This window comes from Callithrix jacchus, chromosome 12, assembly GCF_049354715.1.
Source record: "Callithrix jacchus isolate 240 chromosome 12, calJac240_pri, whole genome shotgun sequence".
NCBI lineage: Eukaryota > Metazoa > Chordata > Mammalia > Primates > Cebidae > Callithrix > Callithrix jacchus.
Genome location: NC_133513.1, coordinates 21,447,731 through 21,475,524, shown reverse-complemented (window position 1 = coordinate 21,475,524; position 27,794 = coordinate 21,447,731). Strand labels below are relative to the sequence as shown.

Genomic DNA, 27,794 nt, shown 5'->3' with positions numbered 1-27,794 from the left:
TGAAGTGGGTGAATTGCTTGAGGCCAGGAGTTTGAGACTAATCTGGCCAACATGACAAAACTCCATCTCTATTGAAAATACAAAAATTAGCTCCGCATGGTGGTGTGCACCTGTAGTCCCAGCTACTTGGGAGGCAGAGGCATGAGAACCACTGGAACCTGGGAGCTCGAGGCCACAGTGAACCAAGATCATGCTATTGTACTCCACCCTGGGTGACAGAGCAAGACTCTGAGAAAGAAAAAGGAAAAAAGGAAGGAAGGGAGGGAGGGAGGGAAAGAGAGAGGGAGGGAAAGAGGGAAAAAAGGAAGGAAGGAAGGAAAAGAAAGGAAGGAAGGAAGGGAGAGAGAGAGAAAAAAGAGAAAGAGAAAAAGAAAGGAGGGAGGGAGAGAGAAAGAGAAAGAGAAAAAGAAAGAAAGAGAGAAGGGAGGGAGGGAAGAAAAAGAAAGAGAGATAAGGGGGGAGGAAGGAAGGGAGGGAGGGAGAGAGGAAAGAAAGAAAGAAAGAAAGAAAAGAAAAGAAAAGAAAGAAAGAAAGATTCTGTACAACAAATCCCCCGTGGCACAAGTTTACCCATGTAACAAACCTGCACATGATGTACCCCTGAACTTAAAATAAAGGTTAAGAAAAAGAATATTGTAAATGGAATCTTCTTCCCATTCTATTTTCTAACTAGCCATTACTGATATGTTTGGGCTTTGCACCTCTTGATGATGCTCTTGCTGGCTCTAATAACTTTTCAGTTAATTCTCCTGGGTTTTCTAAGCATGTGATCATATTATCTGAAAAATAACCCGATAAGAGCAATTATGCCTTCTTCAATAACTACACCTCTTATTTTAGTTTCCCACCTTGTAACACTGGCTAGCCTTCGGGTTTGGATTCTTTACTAGTAGATTCGTATTTGGGATTAGTCAATTTTACCAATAGTATTTTACTAGAATAAGGAACACATACTGAGTGCTTCAGCACAGACAGAATGGCTTCAGTAACACAGAGCAAAGTCCCCGCAGTCACTCAAGTGTGAAATGACGACATCTAGACTCAGATGCTGCATTAAACAAATATTCGTCAAGTTCCTTCTGTGTGTCGGGTACTGTGCTAGGGACTAAGAATGTGGCCCTAAACGACGCAGAAACACGTCTTCCCTCCCAAAGACCCCAGTGTCAGGATAACCATGGGGAAAAAAAAACAACAGAATGCATCTGAAAGGTAATTTCATGAAGAATTTTCTGGATGTGATCTTACAGGCAGGCAACAAAATATTACTCCACGTCTCAAAACCTGGTTGTATAATTGATAATGACCAGGAAATTGGCTGAATTTTTATTATTGTTTCTGAAATCTATTACAATCTATTAATCTAAAATAAAGGAGATGAGAGCAATGAAATTAGACTTCCTCGTCTATGAACGCTTTTGAGAAGGCGGATTCAAGAGAAATTAGCAGATATTTTCATTTTCTGCCATCTCACTCTCGATACCAATCAGGCTACCTCTGGAATATCTCGTGACAATTAACATCTGCCTAACACTTTTCCAGTCTGCAAAACCGCCTCACATGCGTTATCTCCTTAGGTCCCCACAACAACCTTGGGAGTTTGCAAAGCAATTTCACTGAGGTTATCACACTGGATTCTTGAATTCTCATCCCTCATTTCCCTGTGGTCCACAGCCAGCCAAGCCTTGTCATTTTACAGTTCTGCAAACACAGCATGGCTTCACACTTCCTTGATTTCGCACTTGCCGCTCCCTCTGCCAGGAAAGAAACCCATCCCTGCCCAGCCAAGGAGTGTCCCATTCACTCCAGGAAACCCTGGGCAGGCAGAGAAGAGCCTCTTTCTCCTGGGTTAGCTAGGAAGGTCCAACCACCTTAGAGTAGGGAGCACCCAACGGCCCCCATGCCGGGGGAGACCGGCAAGCCGGTGGGCAGAAGTTATCTCCTGCATCTGATCTGGGTGTTGGTGAAAACAACGGTCCCTATACCTTCTCTTAAAGAAGCCTAACTTGCGACTCTTAGAGTTTAGCAGACCTGGCTTCAAATTTCAACTCTTCAGCTTACCAGCTATGTAACCTTGGGCAAGTCTCTAAACCCAATCCTAAATCCCCTCCAACATAGAGTCCGTTAACACCTATTTTAAAAGTGAGGAGAGCTGCAATGACTATTGCTTATACAACACTTGGGGGAGGGAAAGCACTGGGAAAAAGAGCTAGTGCACACTGGGCTTAATACGTAGGTGATGGGGTGATAGGTGCAGCAAACCACCATGACCCACCTTTACCTGTGTCACAAACCTGCACGTCCTGCACATGTGCTCTGGAACTTAAGAATAAAAATTAATAATTTTTAAAAACATTTATTCCCATTTCAAGCTTATAATAAGAGATTGTTAAATGGAAGCTATTATTTTTATTATAAAGATCACTTCCCTTCTGGAAGAAAAAGTTACAGAATTATGTATCATCAGCAGCAGCATGGTCAACACTACGATTGCTGCTTCTGCTATTATTATTTCTCTTATTTCTAAGGTGAGGCAGAGAACTGCTGCCTTTTTCTACTGACACTTTCTCTGTCCTGGCTTGGAAAGGGTATCCCAGAGGAAAATGGAAGGTAGTGTGTTTTGTCATACCCAAGATTACAGGCAAAGGCTGGAGGCACCAACCTATCATCACTAGTGGCTGGACAAGCTGGTTCATGAATGATGGACAAGTGTCATCCAGACAGTGTATGAGGGAAGTGTTAGAAGAGGAGAGAACTGCATAGGCAAAGGCCCAGAGGCTGGAGAGACTGTGGCTTGTTTAGGGAGCTTGATGGGCAGAAGGGGTGGGTGAAATGGGATGGAGACTGGTACAGGGGCCAAGATTCCAGTGGTGCTTATTATGTACTCCAATACCAGTCTTATTTTAGAGGTGAGGAAACAGAGGCACAGAGGAGGTCAGTAACTTGCCCAAGGTCACACAGCAAGTATGTATCAGCTCTGGATCCAGCACCCACGTTCACTACCACTGAGCCAAAAAGGCATTGCTTCTTTTTCTCTGTGACACGCAGGCACGTGTCCTGAAACCAGAAAAGCAGCAAACTCCTCCAGAGTCATGAGGAAGCAAACTACCTTCACCTGCTGAACTCAGCCGGAACAGGTTGGAAGCCGCTTTCTCTGTGCCTCCTCCCAGGGTGCAGAGGTGGGTTTTTAGAAGTTCCCAAACATAAAACCATTTCCATTTTCATATAATTATGCCTCCTTGACCTACATGTCATTTGGCTGTGTGCTTGGGCTGGAGGTACAAAAAACAATTTCTCCAACCACAGAAAATTGCTTCCCGAGGCCCCTGGGTAATTAGACATTGTCCTTTGGGCATGGCCTGTTCCTTGTCTGTCCACGTCTCCTGGCACAGATGCTGCCACTTCAACCCTGCATCTGCCAAGAGAACGCGGGTCCCATGATGGAACAGAATGTCCATTAGGGAGTTGGCCTTGGGGAGCGGGCAGCTAGGCCATTTGCACCAAAGAATTTTCTAATGTTCTTGGACATCCAGATCCCATGGGACTTTCCCTCTGCTAACCCAAGACGCGGAGGAGGGTGTGTATTGTGTGGGAGGTTGTTACCTCTCAGCATTTCTGCTGTCTCTTGTCAAATTTTATAGAAGAAAAAGTGCCTATACTGATCCCTATTTGAGAGTTTCACTGAGGTATACAGGACCCTCCGTTCTTCACCTCTCACCCCGTGTTCCTTCAGGGACGTCTGTGGTTTGGTGGAAAAATATAAGTTTCTTCCCTCCCTTCCTTCCTTCCTTCCTTCCTTCCTTCCTTCCTTCCTTCCTTCCTTCCTTCCTTTCCTTCCTTCTTTCTCTCTCTTTCCTTCCTTCCCTCTTTCTTTCTCTCTTTCTTTCTTTTTGAAACAAGGTCTTGCTCTGTTGCCCAGGCTGGAGAGCAGTGGCACGATCTCCACTCACTGCAGCCTTGACCTCAGCCTCCCAAGTAGCTGGGACTGCTGGCTAATTTTTTTGTATTTTTGTAGAGATGGAGTCTCCCCATGTTGACCAGGCTGGTCTTGAATTCCTGGGCTCAAGCAATCTACCCACCTCAGCCTCCCAAAGTGCTGGGATTACAGGTGTGAGCCGTCGCACTTCGCAAATAATAAGTTTATTAGTAAAACCCTTTAATGTTTAATGCCCCTCTATGATCCCTATTGCCTCCCAACAGATCCAGTGCAAAGAGGGCTGCAAAGCCATTGGAATCGGGGACTGTTACTTCTCTACCTTATCTCCAGCCGGGCCTCCCTCCCTACTCTCTCTTGGGCGAGGGGGAGCAGATGACATAAAGGAAAGAAGCCTTGTGGGGGTGTGAACTGGAGGGCAGCTGTATGTGGAAATATGAGTCCAGCCTGGCCTTCCCTTCTGATTTTCAGAAGAAGCTCAAATCTGGGATTGGATATGAAATACCCCAGTTGCTAAAAATAGCAACTAACTCAGAAACCTTACAGATGCAACTGCCCCCACTCCCACCCACCCCTGCCAAGAAACCACCCCACGAGCTGCCAGTTTGTGACCTCTGTTCTACACTGAACTTCTCCCTGCAACAGCCATCCCGTCTCTTTTTTGGCGTTTGCACATTTTGTTCCCTCCTATTGGCATGCTTTGCTTCCCAGGCACTTGATTGGCTCCTATTCCCCACTCCCATCACTGCACACATGCTACTTCCTCCAGGAAGCCTTCCATGATTCTCTATATTAGATTTCTTCCCTCTTCCTAAGTGCTTCCATAGCATGCTGTCTTCTTCCATCATGGAGCTTCTCACTGGGTATCTATCTGGCTTCTCCACCAGGCTAGAACCTCCAGAAGGGCAGAAACTGGTTCTTCGGGTTTACTGACCTCTGCAGCCTGTGGCAAGGTGCTTTAACATAGTACGGAGTCTATTTGTGATAGAAGGAAGGTGAAAGGAGCTGGCCTGAGTGGTCTTGATGAAAATGCAAAAATACTCCTCATCCCAGAGTCTCTTGGGCTGGGTCGGTGAACAACCGAAATAACATTTATTAAGCACTCACCTGTGTCAGGGGCTCTTCTAAGCACTTTATTTGCATTAACATATTTAATTCTTACAAGAACCCTGTGAAATAAGCATTATTATCCCCACTTTACAGATGAAGAACATTGAGACATGGAGTGTTTAAGAAACTTAGCCACGATCACAAGACTAGGAATCAGCAAACTTGGAATTCAATCCCATGAAGTCTGATTTTATTGTTGGAGCTCTCACCCTTCTCTCGTTTCAACAAGGGAAAAGTGTTCTAAGAGGGCAACTGTCAATCACATTCAATAGGGAAATGAGATCTATTTCTGAGCATCTACTCCATGCTAAGCATAGTGCAGATGATTTTGCACGTTAAGTCGCTCAGTCTTCTTAACGGCCCTGTGGAAAGACATCCCCATTGCACAGATGAGAAAACTGACTTAAGTGTTATGCCCAAGTCAGGAAACAGGGAACTTGTCCAATAGCTATTATAGAAGGTAACACGAAGGAGTGCCTAAGAAGCTACATAAACACTGGATTTAGAGAGAGAAAAGCAGAGGAAAGAGGTGAGATTGGTCATCACACATATAACGGAATGCCATAGAAAGGACAGCAAACAGACGAATGTCACGCAGAGAGAGCTTTGGGAAGTCCATCCATCCACCCATCCATCCATTCACCCATCCATCCATCACTCTTTCATCCCACAAAGATTTACGGAATTCATACTTCTTAACAGCCCTGTGATAAGTCTTCAAGGTTTAGAACAAAGAGATACAGTCCCTGCTTTCCAGGGGTTCCCAGTGAATGGCTGATACAAATCTTGAAGGAGATCATCATAAAAATGTGCTAAATACTCTGGCCAGTGTGGTGCTTGACTCAATGCACTGAGATTAGAGAAGCCTTTAAAAATTAAGTCTTCTAGGGAAAGGGTTGTGGGTGGGGAAGGTGTTTCAGGCAGAAGAATTATCCCATGCAATGCTATGGGGGTAGAAAAGTGTGTTGTACATTCAGGCAGTGGCTCCTAAAATCAAGTGCAAGGTGCATTTGCAGGGGCTGCAGAAGGGAGCTGATGGCGTGGGAGGTACCTTGTGGGTTGTGCAAAGATTTTGGTTGTTGGCTGTTAAAGCAGAGGTCTCAAACCAGCAACCCATGGACCACAGTGTGTATTGGGATGGGGTGTGTAAGTGTGTTACTTTTATGCCCCTCCTGAAATATCAGAAGACCTGACCACAGTTGGCTGTCATTCCCTCATGGGAAACTACCAAGTGGAGCTAAATGGTGACTACCCTCCTGAAATGGGGCATGCGATATCCTGCTCACCAGAGGTGCCCACATGGCATGCCCATTTCACACATTTATATTCCCTGCCCATGCCCTGTCAGCATTTGAGTTTGCAAGACCTAACACGGAGCCATTGAAGGGAGCAGGGAGTTTGAAATGACTCTTCATGCTGCCTTGGGATGATCTATTTAGTAAGTTCTGAATGCCTTGAGCCTAAGAAATGAATCTTGTACTCTGGGAGCCTGACCCAGGCTCTGGCACATGGTAGAGCATCACTAAATTTATGTTGAACTGAATTGGATTCCTGTGGAAGATTCTGGCACAAAACCTCTTCTCAGGGAGCTAATGATCCCAAAAAGATCTCTCCCACACACTGAACACCAAATTAATTTCTAATTAATTTCCAATTACCCTGGATTACATCACCCGATTCATTTTCTGCAGTAAACCCTAAGTATATTCAATGCTGTTAACCAGCCTTTTGCATATCTGCAATGTGAAGTTAATCTATATTCATAGTTATTCATTCATTTATTTGTTCAACAGGTAATTATTGAGAACCTACTGTATGGCAGGAACTTTGTAAGAGCTTGGCAATATATTAATAATAGTCAGCAAAGCAGGCATACTTCCTTCCCTTCCAAACTTTTACCCTGTCCACTACTAATGATGATAAAAAGGGTATAGTGTGCCTAGGGCCACTTTCCCTGTATCAATTTATTTAATCCTCATAAAAGCCTGTGATGGGTGCTGTATCAGGATACTTTTCATAGACAAGCAAACTGAAGGCCCAGAGAGGTTAATTAAATTGCCCAAGGTCACACAGCTAGAAGGCTGCAGTGGCACGTTTGAACCCCAGCAAGAATCTGTACTCTGCCACTTGTCTTTCTGAGATGAGGCTAGGAGCCCCTGACTGCCTTCTGAATCCTTGAAGTGGTGGTCATTATATTTGTGGTCAGCTCTCATGACACCTGCTGCCAGGGAACTCTGGGTATGTAGTTGAATCATACAGCATGCTTTAGAACCTTGGTATAGTCTAGTTCACTTTTCCCCCTATTGTCACATGTTATTGCCTTTTCTTCTTTTAAGTTGTAGACACTGGATGCAGACCTAATATGAGGAAGTAGCTAGAGGATGCAAATTCAATAGTTGCTGGTTGCAGTTTATACATGGCCTTAGCTGCAGGACATGCAGGCCAGCTGTCCCTTAAAAAATGATCCCTAAGGGTTCATGAGCAGTGGATCATGCCTGTAATCTCAGCACTTTGGGAGGCTGGGGCAGGTGGATCACCTGAGGTCAGGAGTTCAAGACCAGCCTGGCCAACATGGTGAAACCCCGTCTCTACTAAAAATATGAAAATTAACCAGGTATAGTAGTGGGTGCCTGTAATCCCAGCTACTTGGGAGGCTAAGGCAAGAAAATGGCTTGAACCTGGGAGTCGGAGGCTGCAGTGAGCTGAGATGGTGCCACTGCACTCCAGCCTGGGTGATAAAGTGAGATTTGGTCTCAAAAAAAAAAAAAGATCCCTAAGAAGAGAAGCTTTAAGACTAGAAAGACAGCGTGAGTCATTGACTGGTTTGTTTTGTTTTTGTTTTTGTTTTTGTTTTTGTTTTACATGATCATAGCTCACCTCAGCCTCCAACTCCTGAGCTCAAGGGATCCTCCTGCCTCAGCCTCCCAAGTAGCTGAGACTACATGTATGCACCACCACACCAAGCTGATTGTTTGACTTTCTGTAGCGATGGGGGTCTCACTATGTTGCCCAGGCTGGTCTCAAACTCCTGGTCTCAAGAAATCCTCCCAGTTCAGCCTCCCAAAGTGCTGGGATTACAGATGTGAGCCACTGAGCCTGACCATTTTTTTTTTAATGCTTCTGTTTCTTCAGTGTATCACTCACAGTCCCTACCATTCCTGGATCCTCCAGTGCCATTCTTCTCAATCTCACCCTGCATGTTTCTCTGAAACCTTCCCTCACCGTAAACTCAAAACCCAGAACTCATTGCTGCTTCTCCAGATGCCCAAGAAAATGCCTGAGCCTCCTGGCTTACATTTGCTACTTGGTAATGTAGCCTCTTTCTCTCTCTGCCCCTTCACTAGAGAGGGAAATAGAGCTGCCATCCCTCACCTGCAACCTCACAGCGTGTAAAATGGCACACAGTACTCACTCAGCACACGCTATGGGAATAAAAGAAGTCCCAGAGAGATGAATGACTTACCCAAGCCACAGAGCTAGTTGGCCACAGAGCAGAATTCTACTGAGTAGAAATGGACTGTAAGCTCCCTGTGGATGCAAACCACTTGTGTGTTCGTGTATCACTGCATCCCTGAGTCTGGAACAGTGCCTGATTCATAGCGGGTGTCTCAGTAAACATTTGTTGAATGAAGAAAATGAATGCCCATCTCATTTAATTCTTCCTTTGTCCTTGTCTTCATGGGAGAATGAAGCAGGGTAATGGAAAATAATGGCTTTGTGTTGGCTGCATTTTGTATGCACAATTGATAAGCTATTTGCCCATAGCTAAAAATACCTACCCCTGGCAGCCATTGGGAGAAGCAGATGGATGATGCTTAGCGCAAGATGTTTAATCAAACAGCGACAACCCAGGAAGAGCCTCAATTAGCCTCTGACACCCCAGTGAACTCCAGATGAAGAGCACAGAAGCCTCTGATTTCCTGTTGGTCCCCTGGCACCCAATAACCATCACCCCTGGGTCTGTAAAAACAGATGAGCATCCCCTGGCCAAGGCAGTCACTAGCTGGAAGTCAGTGGATGGGCAAGATTGGCAGAAGCTGAGCACGTGGGGCAAAAACAATGAGAATCAGCCAGTGGGGAGCATCATTCGCTATTGAAAAGGGGCAATGGGCAGGAGCTCAGTTGTATGCCCTTGATTTCGAGAAAGTGATTAGCTCTCCAGATCCCCTTACCCCCGCTGATTCCCAGGGGCTGGGAGTGGCGAGCATTCTCAAAGGCCATACAACTGCTCTGAAAATGATACTTCTCTCAACTTCCCTCATGCCTCATACATGCCAGCTAATGGGTACTGTTAAAAAACAATAATAAGTTACCAAAGAAAACAACTGGTCCATTTCTACTTAATGGTCAGTTCCCTGAGCTGATTGTGGAGGTATCTGGACAAGCAGGTGTATCAAGTGCACTCTAGAGTCTAACAAATTGTTTCTGAATCCGGGGTCTAGCACACACTTCTGATCTGGGCAAATCCCATAACCTCACTGAGCCTCAGTGTTCTTGTCTTTAAAATAGGGATATTAATAGAAGCTATGTCATGATGTCATATGAGGATTAAGCTTAGTGCAAGTGAAACCTCTGGCAAGTGAGCCAAACACTGTCAGTGCTCAGTAAAGGGAACCGTTATTGTTAAAGTACCAACCTTGCTCAGGTGTTGGAGGGTGGGAAAGCTGGAAGCAACATTTGTTGCCATTGTATACAACCTTAGCTTCTTAACCCTTTCAAGCCTGAGATGTTTTTATCTATAAGGGGATGACATAGTGCCTACTTTACTAGTAAGGATTAAGTACTAAGTATTTAACAGAAGGCATTAGGTATTACCTGATATTATAATGTTAGGTAATAGATCATATTATAGACAAGCAGTATACTTGGCGTATATGAAGTGAGCTCAATGCCTAACATGAGATAAGCACATAATAGCTATTAGCTGCACTGAGGGAATGGTAGGGATCTCTTCTCATGCCTCTTTACCTTCGCACATTGCTGTTCACTTGCCCTGGAGAACCCTCTTGAGTCTTATCTGCCTGTTACACTCCCGCTCATCTTCCCTAGATGTGAGCCACGACGCTGCCATTATCATTATTATTGACTATTATGAACTGGCTCATTTTACAGATATGGAAACTGAGGCCTTAAGGGAAGGAGTAGCTTGTCCAGGAGCATGTAGGGGTCAACATCAGAGACCAATCTAACAGGGTGGCATCTCCTAACAAACTCAGGACATTTTCATTGATTGAGTTGGAGAAATAGGGTCTTTCCTAGAGCTAGTTCTCACAAATCAAGAAATATACCAGAAGATTGTTCCTAGAATTACCAGTGCTTCATCCCTCTCATCGAGCCTTTGCCTGGTTCAATTTGTCACCTTAGCAGGACTGATTGTTATGTGTCCTTAATAACATTACTGCTTACTGAGTGCTTTCTTTAGGCCAGGCTCTGTGCTAAGAGGTCTGTGTGCACAATTCTCTCTAATCCTCATAGCATCCCTTTGAAGCAGGTACCATTTTTACTTCCATTTTATTAGTAAGGAATCCAAAGCTCATTGTGTTTACATAACTTGCCCAAAAGCACCAGCTAGGAAAGCACATATCTAGAAGGCACACCTGGATCTGCCGGGCTCCAAAACACATGTCTCTGGTTTTAAGTATCCTCTCCTATCTGGTAACTCACCTGCTCAGTGTTTGCTGCAGAGCCAGCTCCTGTTCAGGACTTGTTCTTGTAAAGCCCTGACCCCATCTGTCTTTATGACAAACTCCTAGAACTGAGAAAACACCACTGCATTCATCACTTGATATGAAACTTGACCCAAGATAGCGCCATCGAGTGCTTTCAAGATACTTCATCTTACCAGCTGTGCCGTCTTTGGCAGGCGGCTTACCCTCTCTGAATACCAGTTTCCTCATTTGTAACATGAGGACCAGAAGCCTGTATTCCACCTGCACTGCCATCTTCTCACAGTTGTATTTTTTTTTAATCAACTCACTTCTTAAATAAACTGACCTTATTATATAACCAGGTTTTTATCACTGCCTTACATGGAGAAATAACATTCCTCTAATTCCATTTAAGCTAAATGTATAATTTTTAAAGTTAATATGTTCATCAGTGAATCATGTAAAATCATCTCATCTATGCAGAGCAACCCAGCACATAACAGGTGCTGCTCAATATAGGACAGTCATTAGAAAATGAACTTGGGTACTGAGATACACAGTTTGGACACCATTGGGTCTGTTGGATGGCTTGGATGTGGCTTCATGATCGAGGCCTAGCAGTTGTCATGGTTACCCAGTGAAGCTGCCCATGGTCAAAAAGCCAGAATCAATTCTGCTGTCAAGAGGAGGTCAGTTGGTTGGCAAGGCTGACTCCAGCCCTGCAGCCAGGATGCTGACTCACCTTTCTCCATTGTCCTGAGTCAGACTGCCCTGGGATGGCAGCCATCTTATCTCTTGCCGCCTACTCATCAGCAAGGAGACTTGTTAGGTCTCAACTGTTCTGGTCTACACTGGAAACCATTGCTTTGTTAATTTCTGAGAGAAGCCAGGGAGGCTGCACCATGGATCCAGGGCCCAAGACCCCAAGGATAAATTCACAACTATGTTCCACCTTGGCAAACATCACCAATCCATCACAGCACCACTAAGCCCAGGCATGGTGTTAGAATACTTTTCAACATGGCACCCATACAGCCATAACCAACAGATTGAAGAAGAAACATGATCCCCTAAAAGGAAGATACAAAGAACCAGAAAATGCTGATTCTGGCTTTGAAAAGAATCCACTCAAGTGTTAAAATGTAGTTTAAAAAATGAAAGAAAGAAAGAAAAAGAAAAACACAGAAAAGAGGTCTTCACAAGAAAAATAATAGAGAGACGGTAGTGAAGCTACAAGGAAAATTAAAGAGCCACCAAAGTGGGAACTAAAATTTTAAAAGAACAAAGGCTATTTCAGAGGATGCAAGAGACAACAGAGTCATCGTGCAGTAATGGCTTTTCAGGGTTTGATTCTACAGAGAATGACCAATGTTATTCTCCACCAAGCAGAGAAACAAAATAGGCGGTAAGGGCTGGAATACAGCTGCTACTAGAGGTCTTAGGGTAGAGGCAATGAAGAATTTCCTGATAGGGTGACAGAGTTGTTCGTGCCTGGAATAAACCATGGGGAGAAGCTAGAAGCTTTGTTGGGATTCCTTGAGAGCTTGACTCTCCTACTCGTCTTTGCATCTAGTGCAGGTTCCTGCCTCTAGAAGCTGTTCAGTATTGTCTGCCAAACTGAACTGGCCACATGTTAAAGAGTAACAATAGCTAATGTTTTCTGAGTGCTTACTATGTGCCAGGAACTGTGCTAAGTATTGTGCCTATATTATTTTATATAGTCTCATAATATCCTATGTGGATATTATTTATTATTATGCCCGTTTCACAGATGTAAGAACTGAGGCTCAGAGACATTAGCTCACTTGCTCACCATCACACAGTTGGTAAGTGGCTGGCTTGAGATTTGAACCTGGGCTGGCTGCCTCCAGAGAGTGTACCAACTAGGATAGGTTCTTAGGTACCCAAATATTTGGGTTACAGTCAGCCTCCAAAAAAATAAAAATAGCCCTTTGGGGAACCTGAAAGTCATCCTCCCAAGGGGTTGTCTTTCTCATGGTGGAAGAATTCCTCTTCCTAACCTCCACCCCACTAGTCTATAATCAGTTTTTGTGCTTCTACTAACCAACTGCAGGAAGAAGACTCCACATTCCCAAGTTTCTGCCTTGGGGCAAGAGTAACAACAGGAAACAAGGATGGCCACTGGCCAACTAGCAGTGCCTGCAATTGGATACAGTGTGGGCAGCAGCCCTGGGGAACCTTTTCCTGCTTCTCTCCTAGAGGACCACTCAACACAGAACTTCCTGGAGACCTCTCAGCTTCTTCAGAAACTAAAAGACTGACGACTGAGTCTCGTCAGCATCATCTTTTTATTTACCTTTCTTCCATCCCAGGGTCCAGAGTGGGGCAGGTAACAGTGAGGGAGGTGATAGCCACCAGAGACAACGCCCCATCACACAATTCACTCTCTACCCCTCAGCTGATCTAAACAAAGGCATTGCTGACTTCTTACCTAGGAGGCTTAGAAATTGATCTTCCTAAAAATTCATCCTTGGAGCACCTCCCAGAAGCCGGTAAAATAACACCACTGCAATTGTCCACAATGCTAGGGGTTGGCATGACATGAGGGCTGACTCTCCTGATGCAAAAGATGGCAACTTTGTCCGAGAGATACTTTTTTCTTTTCTTTTCTGAGTTGGAGTCTCACTCTGTTGCCCAGGCTGGAGCACAGTGACACGATCTCGGCTCACTGGGACCTCCGCCTCCCTGGTTCAAGCAAAGAGAGAGATGCTTTTAAGTAACAGGAGATGGTGACTGAAAGGGGTGAGTGGCTTCCTTTTTCCTAAGTTCACAAGAACACAATTTAGGATGCAGAGAAATAGAATTTGTAAACGGTAAATCCAGGAATCTAATGAGCCCGAATAAGCAATTCTCATTCCTACTCTTAAGACCCTTGTGGACTGAGCAACTGTGCTTAGCTGTGACCAGCCCTTCTTCACATAACTGCCATCGCAATCAAAAAGTTCTTCTTGATGTCTATTTGTAGCCTCCAACTTGAGCTCCGTCTTACAAATTCTCTTAGCTGCCTTTAGGAGGGAGAGAGAGGGAGTGAGAATACAAGAGAAGTGGAAGAGAGGTGGGCAAGAGGGAAGAAAAGTGTTTTACCCTTAAAACCAGCATCTCTACTCTTGGGATTTTATCCAAACAAAAGGCACAAAAATGGTTCATGAACTTAATGCTAATAGTAACAAAAATAGTCATAATAAGTAATGTCCAGCAATAGGCGAATATTTCATGAATATCGTTGGTATATGGAAAAATTTATTATTTATTTCTAAGTGAAAAAAATCAAGTTGCACAGCATTATTGTATAATCTCATTTTGTGGTGATAATCATTATTACTAATTGTACCATTATTGTGGGCCTACAAGCATCCTGGAGATATAAACACCAAATGGTCAACCAACATCTGTCTGGTTATCTATTGCAGTATAGCAAACCCCAAAACTTACAGGCTAGAAGCAACAGTTTATGATTATTTGTCATGGTTCCTGGGCTGACCAGGCTGACTGGGCAGTTCTTGCTTCTGGTCTCTCATGCCTTTGCAGCCAGCGAGCAGTGGGACCACAGTCACTTGGGAGCTTCATTGAGCCGTACATCCATGATGGCTCATTTCCATGGCTGACAGTGGATGCTGGATGTTGGTCAGGAGCTTCACTGAGGCTTTCAACTCGAGGCCCTACACACAGTCTAAGTGGCGTGCACCTCTCACAGGAAGGCAACTGGGTTCCAAGAAGGAACATCCCAAAAGCATGTATTCAAAAGACTCACTTATGACCTAGCCTCAGAAGTCATGCACTACCAGTTCTGCCATAATGTATTGGTCAAAAGTAAATTACAGGACCAGCTCCAACTCAAGGCATGGAGACTACATAAAGGCATGTGTACCAGGAGGCATGGCACACGAGGGTCCACCTATAAGGCTAGCTGCCACATTCTCTCTGGAAGATGGGGTTTTCACAGACTTTCCCTTTCTAATTTTTAATGTAGTCATTAAATGTATAAACTCTACTGAGTTTATACATTTAACAGCTTGGTTTAATGTCCTGGCTCACCACCTAGCTGTGTGATCTCAAACAAGTTACTTAACCTCTATGAACCTCAGGGCTTTCAAATCATGTACCCACTACAGAGGGTAGTTGTGAAGATTAAGTGAGGTGTTGTGTGTAAGATGCTTAAAAGTGCTCTGAGCAGTGGATACACAATATAAGTAGACAAATTCTATTTTTTATTATTATAAGATACTGATATAATATTCAATTTTTGACAGGTGTATTACTTTGGTACTTGAAGAAATAGTTTCTAAAGACAAGAAAAAGTCAATGTAGCAGAACTAAAAGATGTAAACTCAGAACTCCCAGTCCAGCTGCTTCTTCCAAGGAGCCTGCAGAGACCCCTTAGTCATCACAGACACAGAAAATGCCTCTAGAAGCCCTTGACCCTTTCTCTCTGGGCCAGCAGACGATTCAGTGGTGTGGTCTGACAATAAAAGGTGAGGCAGGAGAATTGCTTGAACTTGAGAGGCGGATGTTGCGGTGAACCAAGATCGCACCACTGCACTCCAGCCTGTGTTGTTCTCTCAGCCAATCCCCAAATCCTCTCAGGTTTGAGCACAGTAACCTGCAAAATACAGGAAATGAATTCCCCCAAGAATATAACCAAGAAGATTTGCAGTCACAAAACATGGGCTTTATTATCCAGGAGCTTAAACCTGTCCAGCGACACCATTGACAGAAAGGATTTGCTTTTTAGAAGCACTGACATTTTGGTCGTGAAGTTCAGCAGGGCTTGTTTGGATGGGATTGGTTAGGTTTCCTCAACAATGGAATGCTTGGCTCAGTTTGAGAAACGGAATTTCAGGCAGTGAGCACTTGGGTTTCTTCATTTACTCACCTCTTATAAATACACACAGATGCTGTCAACACCACTCTTTCTCTTTGGGGAAAATGTGCCACTGTGGAAATGAAAGAATTGTTTAATATGGAGTTATAGCAAATGTCAAGCTTTTCAGAGTTGAAGGCTCTACCTTTTCATTTCTTTTTCAGAAAATCAATGCACAGGCACCGCACCATTCCCCTCTGGGTCTCCTCAGCTCACACTTCTTTCTCCCACCCCAAGGATCTCCTACATGTTCTTGACATTGCCTTGGGGGAAAATCTACCTGTACAGAAGAAATGGGAAACTCACTGTCTGCGGGTTACTTTCTCAAGAGAGGCAATCACTAGGAACTTCAGGAAATGTCAAATATGAATACCTAGCAATTTCACTTGGAGTTGATGACTTGCCTGACTTAAAGCATTAATTAGATGGGGCTGGAATACTTTTAAAGAGTTTCGATATGGAGAATTTTTAGCACCACACTTCAAACAGGGTTCAGCTAGGGAGGAAGAAAAAGTGGGAGAGTCACTCTCTATAGAATAGATATAGAGAGAGAGAGCACTTTTTCTGGGGACACCCCACCATTTATACATCCTACCTCCTTGGGAAGCAGGGACGTGGGAGGGAAAGTGGGCATTGTTTAATAGATGGGGGAAAAAAAGAGGTTGTGGCTGAACATGGTGGCTCACGCCTATAATTCCAGCACTTTGAAAGGCTAAAGCTGGTGGATCACCTGAGGTCAGAAGTTCGAGACCAGCCTGGCCAACATGATGAAACCCCGTCTCTACTAAAAATACAAAAATTAGCCAGGCATGGTGGCAGGTGCCTGTAACTTCAACTAGTCGGGAGGCTGAGGCAGGAGAATTGCTTGAACTCGAGAGGCGGATGTTGTGGTGAACCAAGATCGCACCACTGCACTCCAGCCTGGGCAGCAACAAGAGTGAAACTCAGTACAAAAAAAAAAGGAGGTTGCAATAAATTATGGTACTTTTCTACATCGGGAGCAACCTAAGGAACAGGAATCACATTCTTTGTGTAGAGAACCCTTTTCTTTGAAAATAAAGCAGAATCTAATAAACCAGAAGTCAGACACAGCTGGGGTCACCATTTTCATTATTCTCTGGCTCCTTTACTTGTTCTGTTTGTGACTTTGAGCAAATTATCTAAAAATGCAAGCCTCGGTTTCCTCATCTGTAAAATGAGAAATCAATTTCATTTCTCTCTGTCCCATGAACATAACAAGCTGATTCCCACCACAAGGCTGTTGCACTCACCTTCCCACTGCCTAGAAACCTTTTCCCACAGATATTTGCATGAAAGGTCCCTAGATACCTTCTTTCTTTTTCTTTTCTTTTTTTTTTTAATTTTTCCTTTTCTTTTTTTTTTCCTTTTTTTTTTTTTAAGACAGAGTCTCACTCTGTAGCCTATGCTGGAGTGCAGTGGTGTGAGCTCAGCTCACTGCAACCTCCATCTCCCAGGTTCAAGTCATTTTCCTGCCTCAGTCTCCCAAGTAGCTGCCATTATAGGCGCCCACCATCATGTCCAGCTAATTTTTGTATTTTCAGTAGAAACTGGGTTTTAGTATGTTGGCCAGGCTGATCTGGAACTCCTCAACTCAGGTGATCTACCGCCTCAGCCTCCCAAAGTGCTGGGATTATAGGAGTGAGCCACAGCACCTGGCCAATCTTCTCTTCATCCTTGATTGAGCCAAAATGTCACTTTTAATCTCAAAGTTACTCCCCCATCAGTTTGTCCCATCCCTTAGTGTTATGCTTCTTGGTATCACATCTGACATTCTCTTGTGCATTTGTGTGTGTGTTTATTTATTGCCTCTCTCCCTCATTATACTACCAACTCCATGGCCAAAGGGAATCTGTCCACTTTGTTAATCCCTGTATCTCCAATGCCTCATACAATGCCTGGCATAGTCAATGCTCAGTTAATATTTTCTGCGTGAATGGACTCTCAGTCAATAGCTACCATCCATTGAGCACTTCCCATATGCTGGACACTGTTTTAACCACTTTGTTAAAATTATCTCACTTAATTCTCAGAACAAGCCTATTAGGTGGATAGTCTTATTAACCCCATGATGTGGTTTGACTGTGTCCCCACCCAAATCTCATCTTGAATTGTAGCTCCCATAATCCCATGTGTGATGGAAGGAACCCAGTGGGAAGTAGTCGAATCATGGGGCTATGTCTTTCCCATGCTGTTCTCGTGACAGTAAATAACTCTCATGAGATTTGATGGTTTTATAAAGGGGAGTTCCCCTGCACAAGCTCTTGCCAGCCACCATGTGAGATGTGATTTTGCTCCTCATTCGCCTTCTACCATGATTGTGAGGCCTCCCTAGCCAGGTGGAATTGTGAGTCAATTAAACCCCTTTCCTTTGTAAATTACCCAGTCTCAAGAATGTCTTTATTGGCAGTGTAAGAACAGATGAATACACCCCATTTTATAAGGAAGGGAACTGTAGCACAGAAATATTGAATAAATTTGTCCAAAGTCAAGGTGGTAATAACACCCAGGCAGCCTAGCCCCAGATCCCACACATAGCAACCGGACTCTCATACCCTTGATTCGATAGAACTTTAGACCTCAACCTCTTTATAGCTTGAGTTCCATGAAGGTCTGGCTATATAGGATTAGGTCAAAGGGCAGGAATTGGAAGCCAAGCCTTTAATCAGGACCCTTCTCCAAAGCCTTTGTCCTTCTTTCTGTATCTATTCACCAGCAGCTCTTGTATACTGTATTCTTATGTATTTCTTTAACGCTTAGCCGTTTATATGATGTTTCTCCACTCTCCGAGTAGAGACTTGTGTATCCACCAGAGAGCCCAATGTATATCTGCCTTAGGCCTATGCACAGGCATTTGCCCACAGAAAGTAAATGCTAAATACTTTTTGGAAAAATTTCTGGATGAATAAAACATTTTGAAATGTTTTTCAACAGAACGCAGCAAGGCTGTTTAATAAAAGAAAGCTATAAAATGCAAGAATGCTTACAAAGCAAGCAGAACTCAATATAAATATTCTTTGTTTAATGAACCCAACTCTTCAGACTTCTCCCCCCCAGAACTGTTGCACATGCTGTTTCCTTTGCTTGAAACACTTTCTCCTTCCAACCCTTCTGCCTTTTAACCTCTTCCTGGTCCTCCAAATCTCAGTAGAGATTTTTCTGATTCCTACTCCAAAACATTCCTTCATAGCATTCACTACATCTTGCACTTAATCATTTTTTTCTGTGGTTCTTCAGCTGATATTTTTCGTGCCTAACAGAATCTTAGCTCCATGCAGTCTAAACAGACCATGTCTATTTTGTTCATCATCCCCTCCCAGGGCACAGCTCAGAATACGTAGATAAACTGTGTTGAATGCATGAATACAGTTTTGAAATGTCCACTTTACAAATATAAAGACCTTTGCTTTAGTGGGTCTCTTTGCTTAAGTAGTGACTTAAGTAGGACATACTCATGATTTTTCTCTACTTTCTGTGCAGTATAGCATACCTGCATGGTACTCACACCCCACTGGGAATAAGTACCAATAGTGCAGATTGGTTTTAAGCATGGATGTTGGTCCTGGGTTTAAATCCTGGCTAATTAATATATTCAGCATCTTAACTCTCCACCACTTCAAAGCTATTTCAAAGTGTTCTGGACAAAAATCAGGACAGCAAAGACTTAAAAAAAAACTGGTATTACTGAGAAAATATGGAGCAACCAGAATTCTCATCTTCTGCTGTTGGGAATCTAAATTAATAAAACCATTTTACAAAGCAATTCAGCAGTATCTGTTAAAATGAAGGATGCACATACTCTAAAACATGATACACTTCCATGTGTATATTAGCCCAGAGAAACTTTTATATATAAGTACTTCTCATGGAGACTCATGTCAAGATATTAACTACAGTGGTTCATAACAGCAAAATCCTGGAACCAATTTAAATGAATGGGCATATTTAATATAATAAATTATAAGTAAATAAATAAATCAGTAAGTTCCTACAGCAGAATGCTATGTAGTCATTCAAATGAGTGAACTAGATCTTCATGTAGCAACAAAAATGGGTCTCAAAAATATAATGTTGAATGACAAAAGCAGTGTATAGATTGGCAGTTTTATTATAAAAGAAAGCAAAAGGTTGGGCACAGTGATGTGCCTCTGCAGTCCCAGCTACTTAGGAGGGTAAGATTTGAGGATCGCTTGAGCCCTGGAGTTCAAAACTGTCAAGCACCAAGATCGCACCTGTGAATAGCCACTGCTCTTCAGCCTGGGCAACATAGCAAGACTCTGTCTCTGAAAAAGAAAGAAAGAGTATGCAGACATGGCACTGGACACTGCACGCCACCTGCAGCATGGTGGTTGCCTCTAAAGAAAGAAGATGGAAAAGAATGGGAACAGAGCTTCTGCAGAGGAGACTTTGACTGTATCTACAATGTCACTTCTTAAAGACAGCTGAAGCAAATATGGCAAAATGCTAAAATTTGTTAAATCTGAGTGATGAGTACACCACATTTTGAAGGTGTGTTTATTATAAGACACTTTTTCATGTGAACTATTGTACAATATTTTAAATGGCTACCAAGGAAGGGAGAGAGACTGAGAGGGACAGAGAGAGATTCAAAGAGAGATCTGGTTCTAGCTCTGCCATTGGACCTCAGACAAGGAATATAAGCTTTCTGAGAATTTGGCTTGCAAAATAGCATCATCAGTGTTCAAATTTCAGGGTTGACTGTGAGAATGAATGAAAATAAATGTGCAGAATGAATTCTAGATATTATCTATTGGAATATCATTTTGGAGTGAGTCCCTAATGACTTTCTAAATATGCTTAATTCAGGAAGACTTTTTTTCAATTTGATCAGAAATTATATAGAGGTATTTCCAAAACAAATCTGACCCCATGAAAAATAATACAATGCTGCTGTTTATGCAAAAACCATATATTAGGTTGGTGGATCAACCTAATACATGCATATTACATAGACAAATATAAGCATACTTTTTTTATTAAGTGTGATTTCCCTGCAGGAGGAGAACTTTGATAATTGGAAAACAAGAATCAAAGGAAAATGTACTTTTCCCCGCTATTATTTTTAATTATGTACCATGTATGTAGATTACCTATTCCAAAAATAAATGTAATTTATTTTAAAATTAATCTGAAGGTCATGATCGTCTCTGCACTTTCAATTTTAAATCTACTTAAAAAGGAAAGACCCTAAAATCCAAGCTCTGAGGAGGTTCTTAAGAGGTTCTGTAGTCCCGTTTCTTTCCTAAACACATATAGCAGGAAATGCTACCTCGGCCCTATATTCTTCATGGAATTGAACAAAAGAAAGGGCATAAGATTTGGGATCAGGGGATCAAGGTGTGGTTTCTGTCACCATGAATTATTAACTGTGTGGCTCTAAGCAAGTTGCTTAAGTTCTCAGAGCCCCCGTTTCATTCCTAAAATGAGGAGAATGGCAGCGCCACCTCTCGCGGCTGTGTGAGGAGAATGGCGATGCCACCTCTCGTGGCTGTGTGAGCTCTCAGAGCCCAGGTTTCATTTCTAAGACGAGGAGAATGGAGGCACCACCTCTGATGGTTGTGTTAGAATGTAAGCATAACTTTAAAGTAGTATTCCCATGTTCGTATGAGGTGCTATTTGTAATGCCAAGGTTGTCCCTCAAAAGCATTGATTCAATCATTTTGACTTCCATGGGAGCGCACAATAAACATATGCCTAGGGCCCCCATTAGAGCCAACGAAGTCATCTTTGCTTCAGAGGTAAACCAGTTTTTCTTCTCTCCACAGCAAATATCTTGACAGTGATCATCCTCTCCCAGCTGGTGGCAAGAAGGCAGAAGTCCTCCTACAACTATCTCTTGGCACTCGCTGCTGCCGATATCTTGGTCCTCTTTTTCATAGTGTTTGTGGACTTCCTGTTGGAAGATTTCATCCTGAACATGCAGATGCCTCAGATCCCCGACAAGATCATAGAAGTGCTGGAATTCTCATCCATCCACACCTCCATATGGATTACTGTTCCATTAACCATTGACAGGTATATCGCCGTCTGCCACCCGCTCAAGTACCACACAGTTTCATACCCAGCCCGCACCCGGAAAGTCATTGTAAGTGTTTATATCACCTGCTTCCTGACCAGCATCCCCTACTACTGGTGGCCCAACATCTGGACTGAAGACTACATCAGCACCTCTGTGCACCACGTCCTCATCTGGATCCACTGCTTCACCGTCTACCTGGTGCCCTGCTCCATCTTCTTCATCTTGAACTCAATCATTGTGTACAAGCTCAGGAGAAAGAGCAATTTTCGTCTCCGTGGCTACTCCACAGGGAAGACCACTGCCATCTTGTTCACCATTACCTCCATCTTTGCCACACTTTGGGCCCCCCGCATCATCATGATTCTTTACCATCTCTATGGGGCGCCCATCCAGAACCGCTGGCTGGTGCACATCATGTCCGACATTGCCAACATGCTTGCCCTTCTGAACACAGCCATCAACTTCTTCCTCTACTGCTTCATCAGCAAGCGGTTCCGCACCATGGCAGCCGCCACGCTCAAGGCCTTTTTCAAGTGCCAGAAACAACCTGTACAGTTCTACACCAATCATAACTTTTCCATAACAAGTAGCCCCTGGATCTCGCCGGCAAACTCACACTGTATCAAGATGCTGGTGTACCAGTATGACAAAAATGGAAAACCTATAAAAGTATCCCCGTGATCCCATAGGTGTGGCACCTACTGCCTCTGTCTAATACATTTCCAGATGGGAGGGTGTCCCATCCTACAGCTGAGCAGCTCTCCTTTAGAGTGCTAATCTGATTTCCTGTCTCCTGCAGACTGAGCAATTCTCAGACTGGTAGATGAGAAGAGATGGAAGAGAAGAAAGGAGAGCATGAAGCTTGTTTTTACTTCTGCATTATTTCCACAAAGTCACATTGAAAGCAAAAGCTCCTACCAGCTTGAAGATGCCACTGGAGGTTGTTTTATCATCCTGTGACCAGTTAGGACACAAAGTAGAGAAATAGTCTGTGATTTTGCTCTGGTACCATCCACAGTCACTGGGAGCCATTCATTTATGTGACTTACCAAGCTCCAGTAGCACGTAGCTGAGCCTGCACTCTTCTTCTGAGAGCTGAGGTCATTCATCACTTCCCTGTACTGTTCCCAGGAGCTAACAATACTAACTGTTATGGGATTTTTTTCAAGGTGCCCTTTGTCCTAGAGAGAGTTCTGGTCTTGAAGTGGTCCTGGCACTCCTAGCTTCAGAATGACACTGTGGGAATAGAAGAGTATTGGATCCCATCCAAACTCTGGCCAGAGCTTCTTCAGAAAATCTCCAAACCCACATAGCTATGACCTCAAACCTGGGGGTCTAAGAGGAAGTTTTCTGTTTATCACTATGTATAGATTTTCTCTATCTCCTCCAAAACAAAGACCCTGCCTGGTGTGCAGGGGGAAAGGAGGAATTCTTGAGCCCAGAAAAACAAAAAAATAAGCCCACACTTGCCATTGTTTCAACCCGTCCCTGTGTCAGCTGCATATGATCTTGTTACTCAGAATTGCTTCTTGTTATGGTATCACTCAAGCTTCCTAGAGAAGCCTTTTTACGTGTTGAGTTGCCAACCCTGCCTCCTTGCTTGCTGAGGCCCTCACCAAATTGTTTTATTTGAAGTGACTTCCGAACTGAATTTAATATTCAAGGGTCAGGAACTGCAGCTCTGCGGGTATGAGAGGAGGTGTTCTCAGCTCTGCCTCAGAGCCCAGCTAGCATTGCCATTTCGCCACAAATGCAGACACAAAAGGTGCCCATGCTGACGCCTCGCCTGCCCTTTGACGCACATGGCTCAAAAGGGTGGTGCCAGTTCTTGGTAAAGCTATTTAACCCAGATCCTTTGCAAAATGATAAAATATAACTGTTTATTTATTCTACCCTTGCCTGTCCAAGGCAAAAACATTTCTAGGGGAGGCTTCCCTGGAAATTGCTACTTATGCGTGCAACACACACACACACACACACTCTCTCTCTCTCACACGATTACCTTCTATGTTCCTCTTATTTCACTTTTTTTTATTCTGTCTCAGATTCCCAGTGTTAGAATTCATCCCTGTTTTGGAAGAAATCTGCCAAAATGATTTGAAATTGCATGATATTTTTGGTGCCCAAACAAAAAGCAGATGGTCCACCTGGAATCCTTAGTTTCTCAGGCTGGATTTTTTACTGCATTTTGTCCCTAGATTGGAAGACATGTCTATCTTTTTTAAGGGAATTTGCAATAAATGAATGGGGTAAGAAAAGGCCCCAGGGCAACACAAACCCTAAACTTCAGCCAGTGTTCTCAATACTAACTCAATATAATCTTAGGTCCTATTAGTCCTGATGATCCTAATTCCTAACCCTTTTAAAGTATTGTAATAGAATATCATCAGAGCCAAGGATTAGATTCTAAAGTCAATGCAAAAGATAAAATATTAAAGAACCAAAATTACCTTTGTGAAAGATCCTCCAAAAAGAGCCATGTTGGAGATTACATTCCATTGCTTTCAAAACCTAACACAGCTAAGTTTTTCTCTAGATTGGAAGAGGTTGCTGTTTCTCTGTTTGATGACAAGGCAGAATTGGCTCTCATTTAGGGACCATACTGTGTGATTCTAATGTATCTGAGAACATTAGGACCACCCTGGTGCATCAAGATGCTTCCACTGAAAGGAGTTCATGGAAGTTGTCTCACTGAGGGACAGATCTCCATCTCCCATGCTCCCCAGGGCGTATGCTTATCGAGTGGAGTGGTAAGCAGATTCCCTCACATCCCTTAAATTGCATTTCTCTCTGTCTCTTTTTTGCCAAGCACGTATAATTGAACATGTGTTCATTAAATCTGTGTATGATGCAATTACACCACACCTCCTTATGAATAGACATTGACCAAAGGCTACCTATACTGAATATTTATTTATTTATTTATTTATTTTTTAAACACGTAGCTCTGAAAAATGCTAGTTTGAGCTATACATGAATGAGTCAAAGTGCAATATCTACAAAGGTTAAGCAATTCCTTTTTGAGAATGTATATAAGACGGAAAAGATGTATTTGACTCTCCATGCGCTCCGCTCCATGTTTTTAATTGTATGTAAAAATTGTCGATGTTTAAAAACTGGGTGTGCATTGGGAACATTTTCCTCAGACACTTTAATTGATGACTTCTCTTGATGATAGAGGCTCTACCATGTAATATTGTGATCTCTTTTCCTCTGAATATATTTTATATTTAGCAAATGATCTTTAAAAGAGGTCCATTTCTCGAAGGCACTCTAGTGAATTGCTGTCTTCTGATTAAAATGCAAATGAATGCCCATTGGGTTAGGTTGATACATATCTCTTAAAATTTATTTCAGATTATCTAAGGACTTTTAATTTATTATTATTTATAGTAATAATTATGGACATCATAAAAAGGGGTTTTTTGAACTCTAAAACTTTAAAAACTTGTAAGCCTTTTCTTTCAGGCCAGTTTTGAAAATAAAGCCTTGAATTTTGAAGCCTGTCGTGTAAGCAGCTGCTGCTGGTGGCACTGAAGCAATTGCCTTATTTTGGGTTTTTGTGGTGCCTCTTTCAAAGACAGTTAACCAGCTTCTCTCTTGCTGTATGATTTGTGTCATTGGTTGGACATTGCAATGGTGATACACACCATCATGCTGTGTCATTTTATTGAACAACTTGAAGGCTGAAATGTCTAATGGGGAAGGAAATGAGGGGAATGACAGACAAGCCATAAAAGACAGACCAGAGGGGGCATGAACTTGTGTGTTGCAAACACCCTGCTACTGGAAAAGATCACTTTGCACAGTTGGTACCTCCTGATTCAACATAGGGAGCCTACCCGAAGTGAATAAAAGACTCTAATGTTGGCTATTCCAGTTCAAAGAATGGAATAGAAGGTTACCATAGAAAAAAAGCAAATGTTCATATTTTCTTAATTAGATTATATATTGTGTTTGGACTTGTTTGTATCATAATAAATTCTAATATGGTGCACACTTGGTGTTTGGTATTTGCATCTACGTTCAAGCAATTGCAGTATGCTGTTTTTATTACTATTATTTTTAATTGATAAATCATAATTGTATACATTTATGGAATACAATGTGATGTTTTGATATATGTATACAATGTGGAATAATTAAATCAAGCTAAGTTAACACATCTATCACTTCACTTATCATTTTTTTGTGGTGAGAAATTTGAAATTTATCTTAGTTATTTTGAAATATACATTGTTATTGACTCCAGTCACCCTGCTATGCAATAGATCTCAAAATTTATTTATTCCATCTAACAGACTGTGTGCCCTTTGACAAACATCTTCCCATTCCCTGCGTCTCACCTACTTCCAGCCTCTGGTAACTATCATTTTACTCTCTCAAAAGAGTTTAACTCTTTTGGATTCCACATATAAGTGAAATTATATAGTATTTGTCTTTCTGTGCCTGGTTCATTTCACTAAGCATGACATCCTCCAAATTGTAGGATGCTGGTTAAAACCTTTAACATTTAAATGGACATCTTTCTTACACATCATGCCAGGTGCTGGAATAAAACCACAGTTCTCCCTGCCTCCTGGTTAGCAGATACAGCTCAGAATTTAAGACCACTGAACTCTGCTCTCTATAATCCTAAATTAGGTAGTTTACTGGGTATAAATCTGAATTCTCTTCTGATCACATCCTCTTTACATCTCTGAGATGGTGATGGATGTATTAATAATCGTAACTGGAAATCCAGCAACATGTATAAGAGCTTGGGCTTTGGTGTCAGACAGTTATGAGTCTATGTCCCAGCTCCACCATTTACTAGATGTATGGCCTTAAGCAAGTCCTTGGAGATTTCTGAAGGACTCCCCTCAGCTAGAAAATGGTGCGCAATTTAAATTTTTCCGTTGTCTTCAAGGTATGTGGAAACTCTTACAGGAACCCAAAATTTGGCCTCAGTTATTGCAAGCCATAACTTTCTGGCTGTGTGACCTTCAGCAATGTTCTCAATCTCTCTCTGAGTCTCAATTTTCTCTCCATAAAATGGAGCTAACTATAATTCCAGTAGGCATCTTATAAAGTGATTATTAATAGCAGAGCTTTAAAAATACTTCCAATTGTACATCATTTTAAAGGTGAGGAAGTTAGGCCCAAAGAGATCAATGAGGTGAACGATTTGGGCCTGAATGGAACCTAGGTTACTCAACACTCTATCCCTTTCACTTCACCTCCTTATCTTCTTGGCAAAATTCTAACTCATCCCCACAAACCATCACATTGTTTCTATGCCCATTTTAGAGTTGGGTGTATTGCATAGTTTTGAAACTCTCCAAACCCAGATCATCCAAGCACGATATATATTATAACAGCCTCATGATTAAAACTCTCTACTTGACCTTTCCTTGTGAGTAGAACTTTTTTTTAATTGACTCTATGTGGAATCCTAACCATAGCTCTCAAACTTGCTATGCATTTTCCCACACAAACCACCATCAATTCTGACAGCCACCCACAAACTATTGTCACAATCCATCTTTGCGTCAGTGTGGAGAATAAAAGTGACTTAAGAGTTGAGGGGGAAGTACAGAAAAGCAAAGAATTTGCTGAAAGGGTGGCAAACAGAAGTTGTTAAGCATGGCCACAGCAGCCTCATTAATTTTGTTCACCAATTCAAGGAGGCAGGATAAAGGAGAGTTGAAGGAAGCTGAACTGTTAAATAATAATCCTTTTATTAGTGCACTCAGCTAAATTTGATAGTCTGGCCTCTTTGGAGAGTGTGCAATTAATCCCAAGTACTTGCCAGACACAACAAGGGGGATAAGAGGCTCGTGTCTACTGGGATAAATAGATACTGGGAATTTCCTGGGTTTATTGATAGAATGTGTTACCGTCATGCCAAAAAAAAAAAAAAAAAGGAAAAGCAGGGTGGGGGAAATGTTCTGATTTAAAATGAGTAAATAGGGCCACAGGGAAGAGAGATGTCTTCTCATCAACTCTGCAAGAGGAGTTGCTATGTCTTTGGAGCTTTGTTACTGAGAGAATGGCAGTAACATGACCTTTCTCTCCACGGAGATGGAACAAGAGGATGTGAGACTTCAGCTGCAGTGTGAGAGTTCCAGGTTAAACCCAAAGAAGAAATCATTATAGGAATGTCTATTAACACCACAAATGGCT

The 27,794-nt window shown here is 42.6% G+C and overlaps 1 protein-coding gene across 1 annotated transcript in view; it reads left to right on the top strand.

The window, feature by feature from the left end:
- The window catches only part of GPR139 (G protein-coupled receptor 139), a 45,264-nt gene extending 19,470 nt beyond the window's left edge, over nt 1-25,794 (top strand). The window contains exon 2 of the mRNA XM_002755949.5: nt 21,376-25,794. Coding sequence (XP_002755995.1) covers nt 21,376-22,310 — 935 coding nt within the window. The 3' untranslated portion in view covers nt 22,311-25,794. The remainder of the gene's footprint in view (nt 1-21,375) is intronic.
- Nucleotides 25,795-27,794: the final 2,000 nt, after the last annotated feature.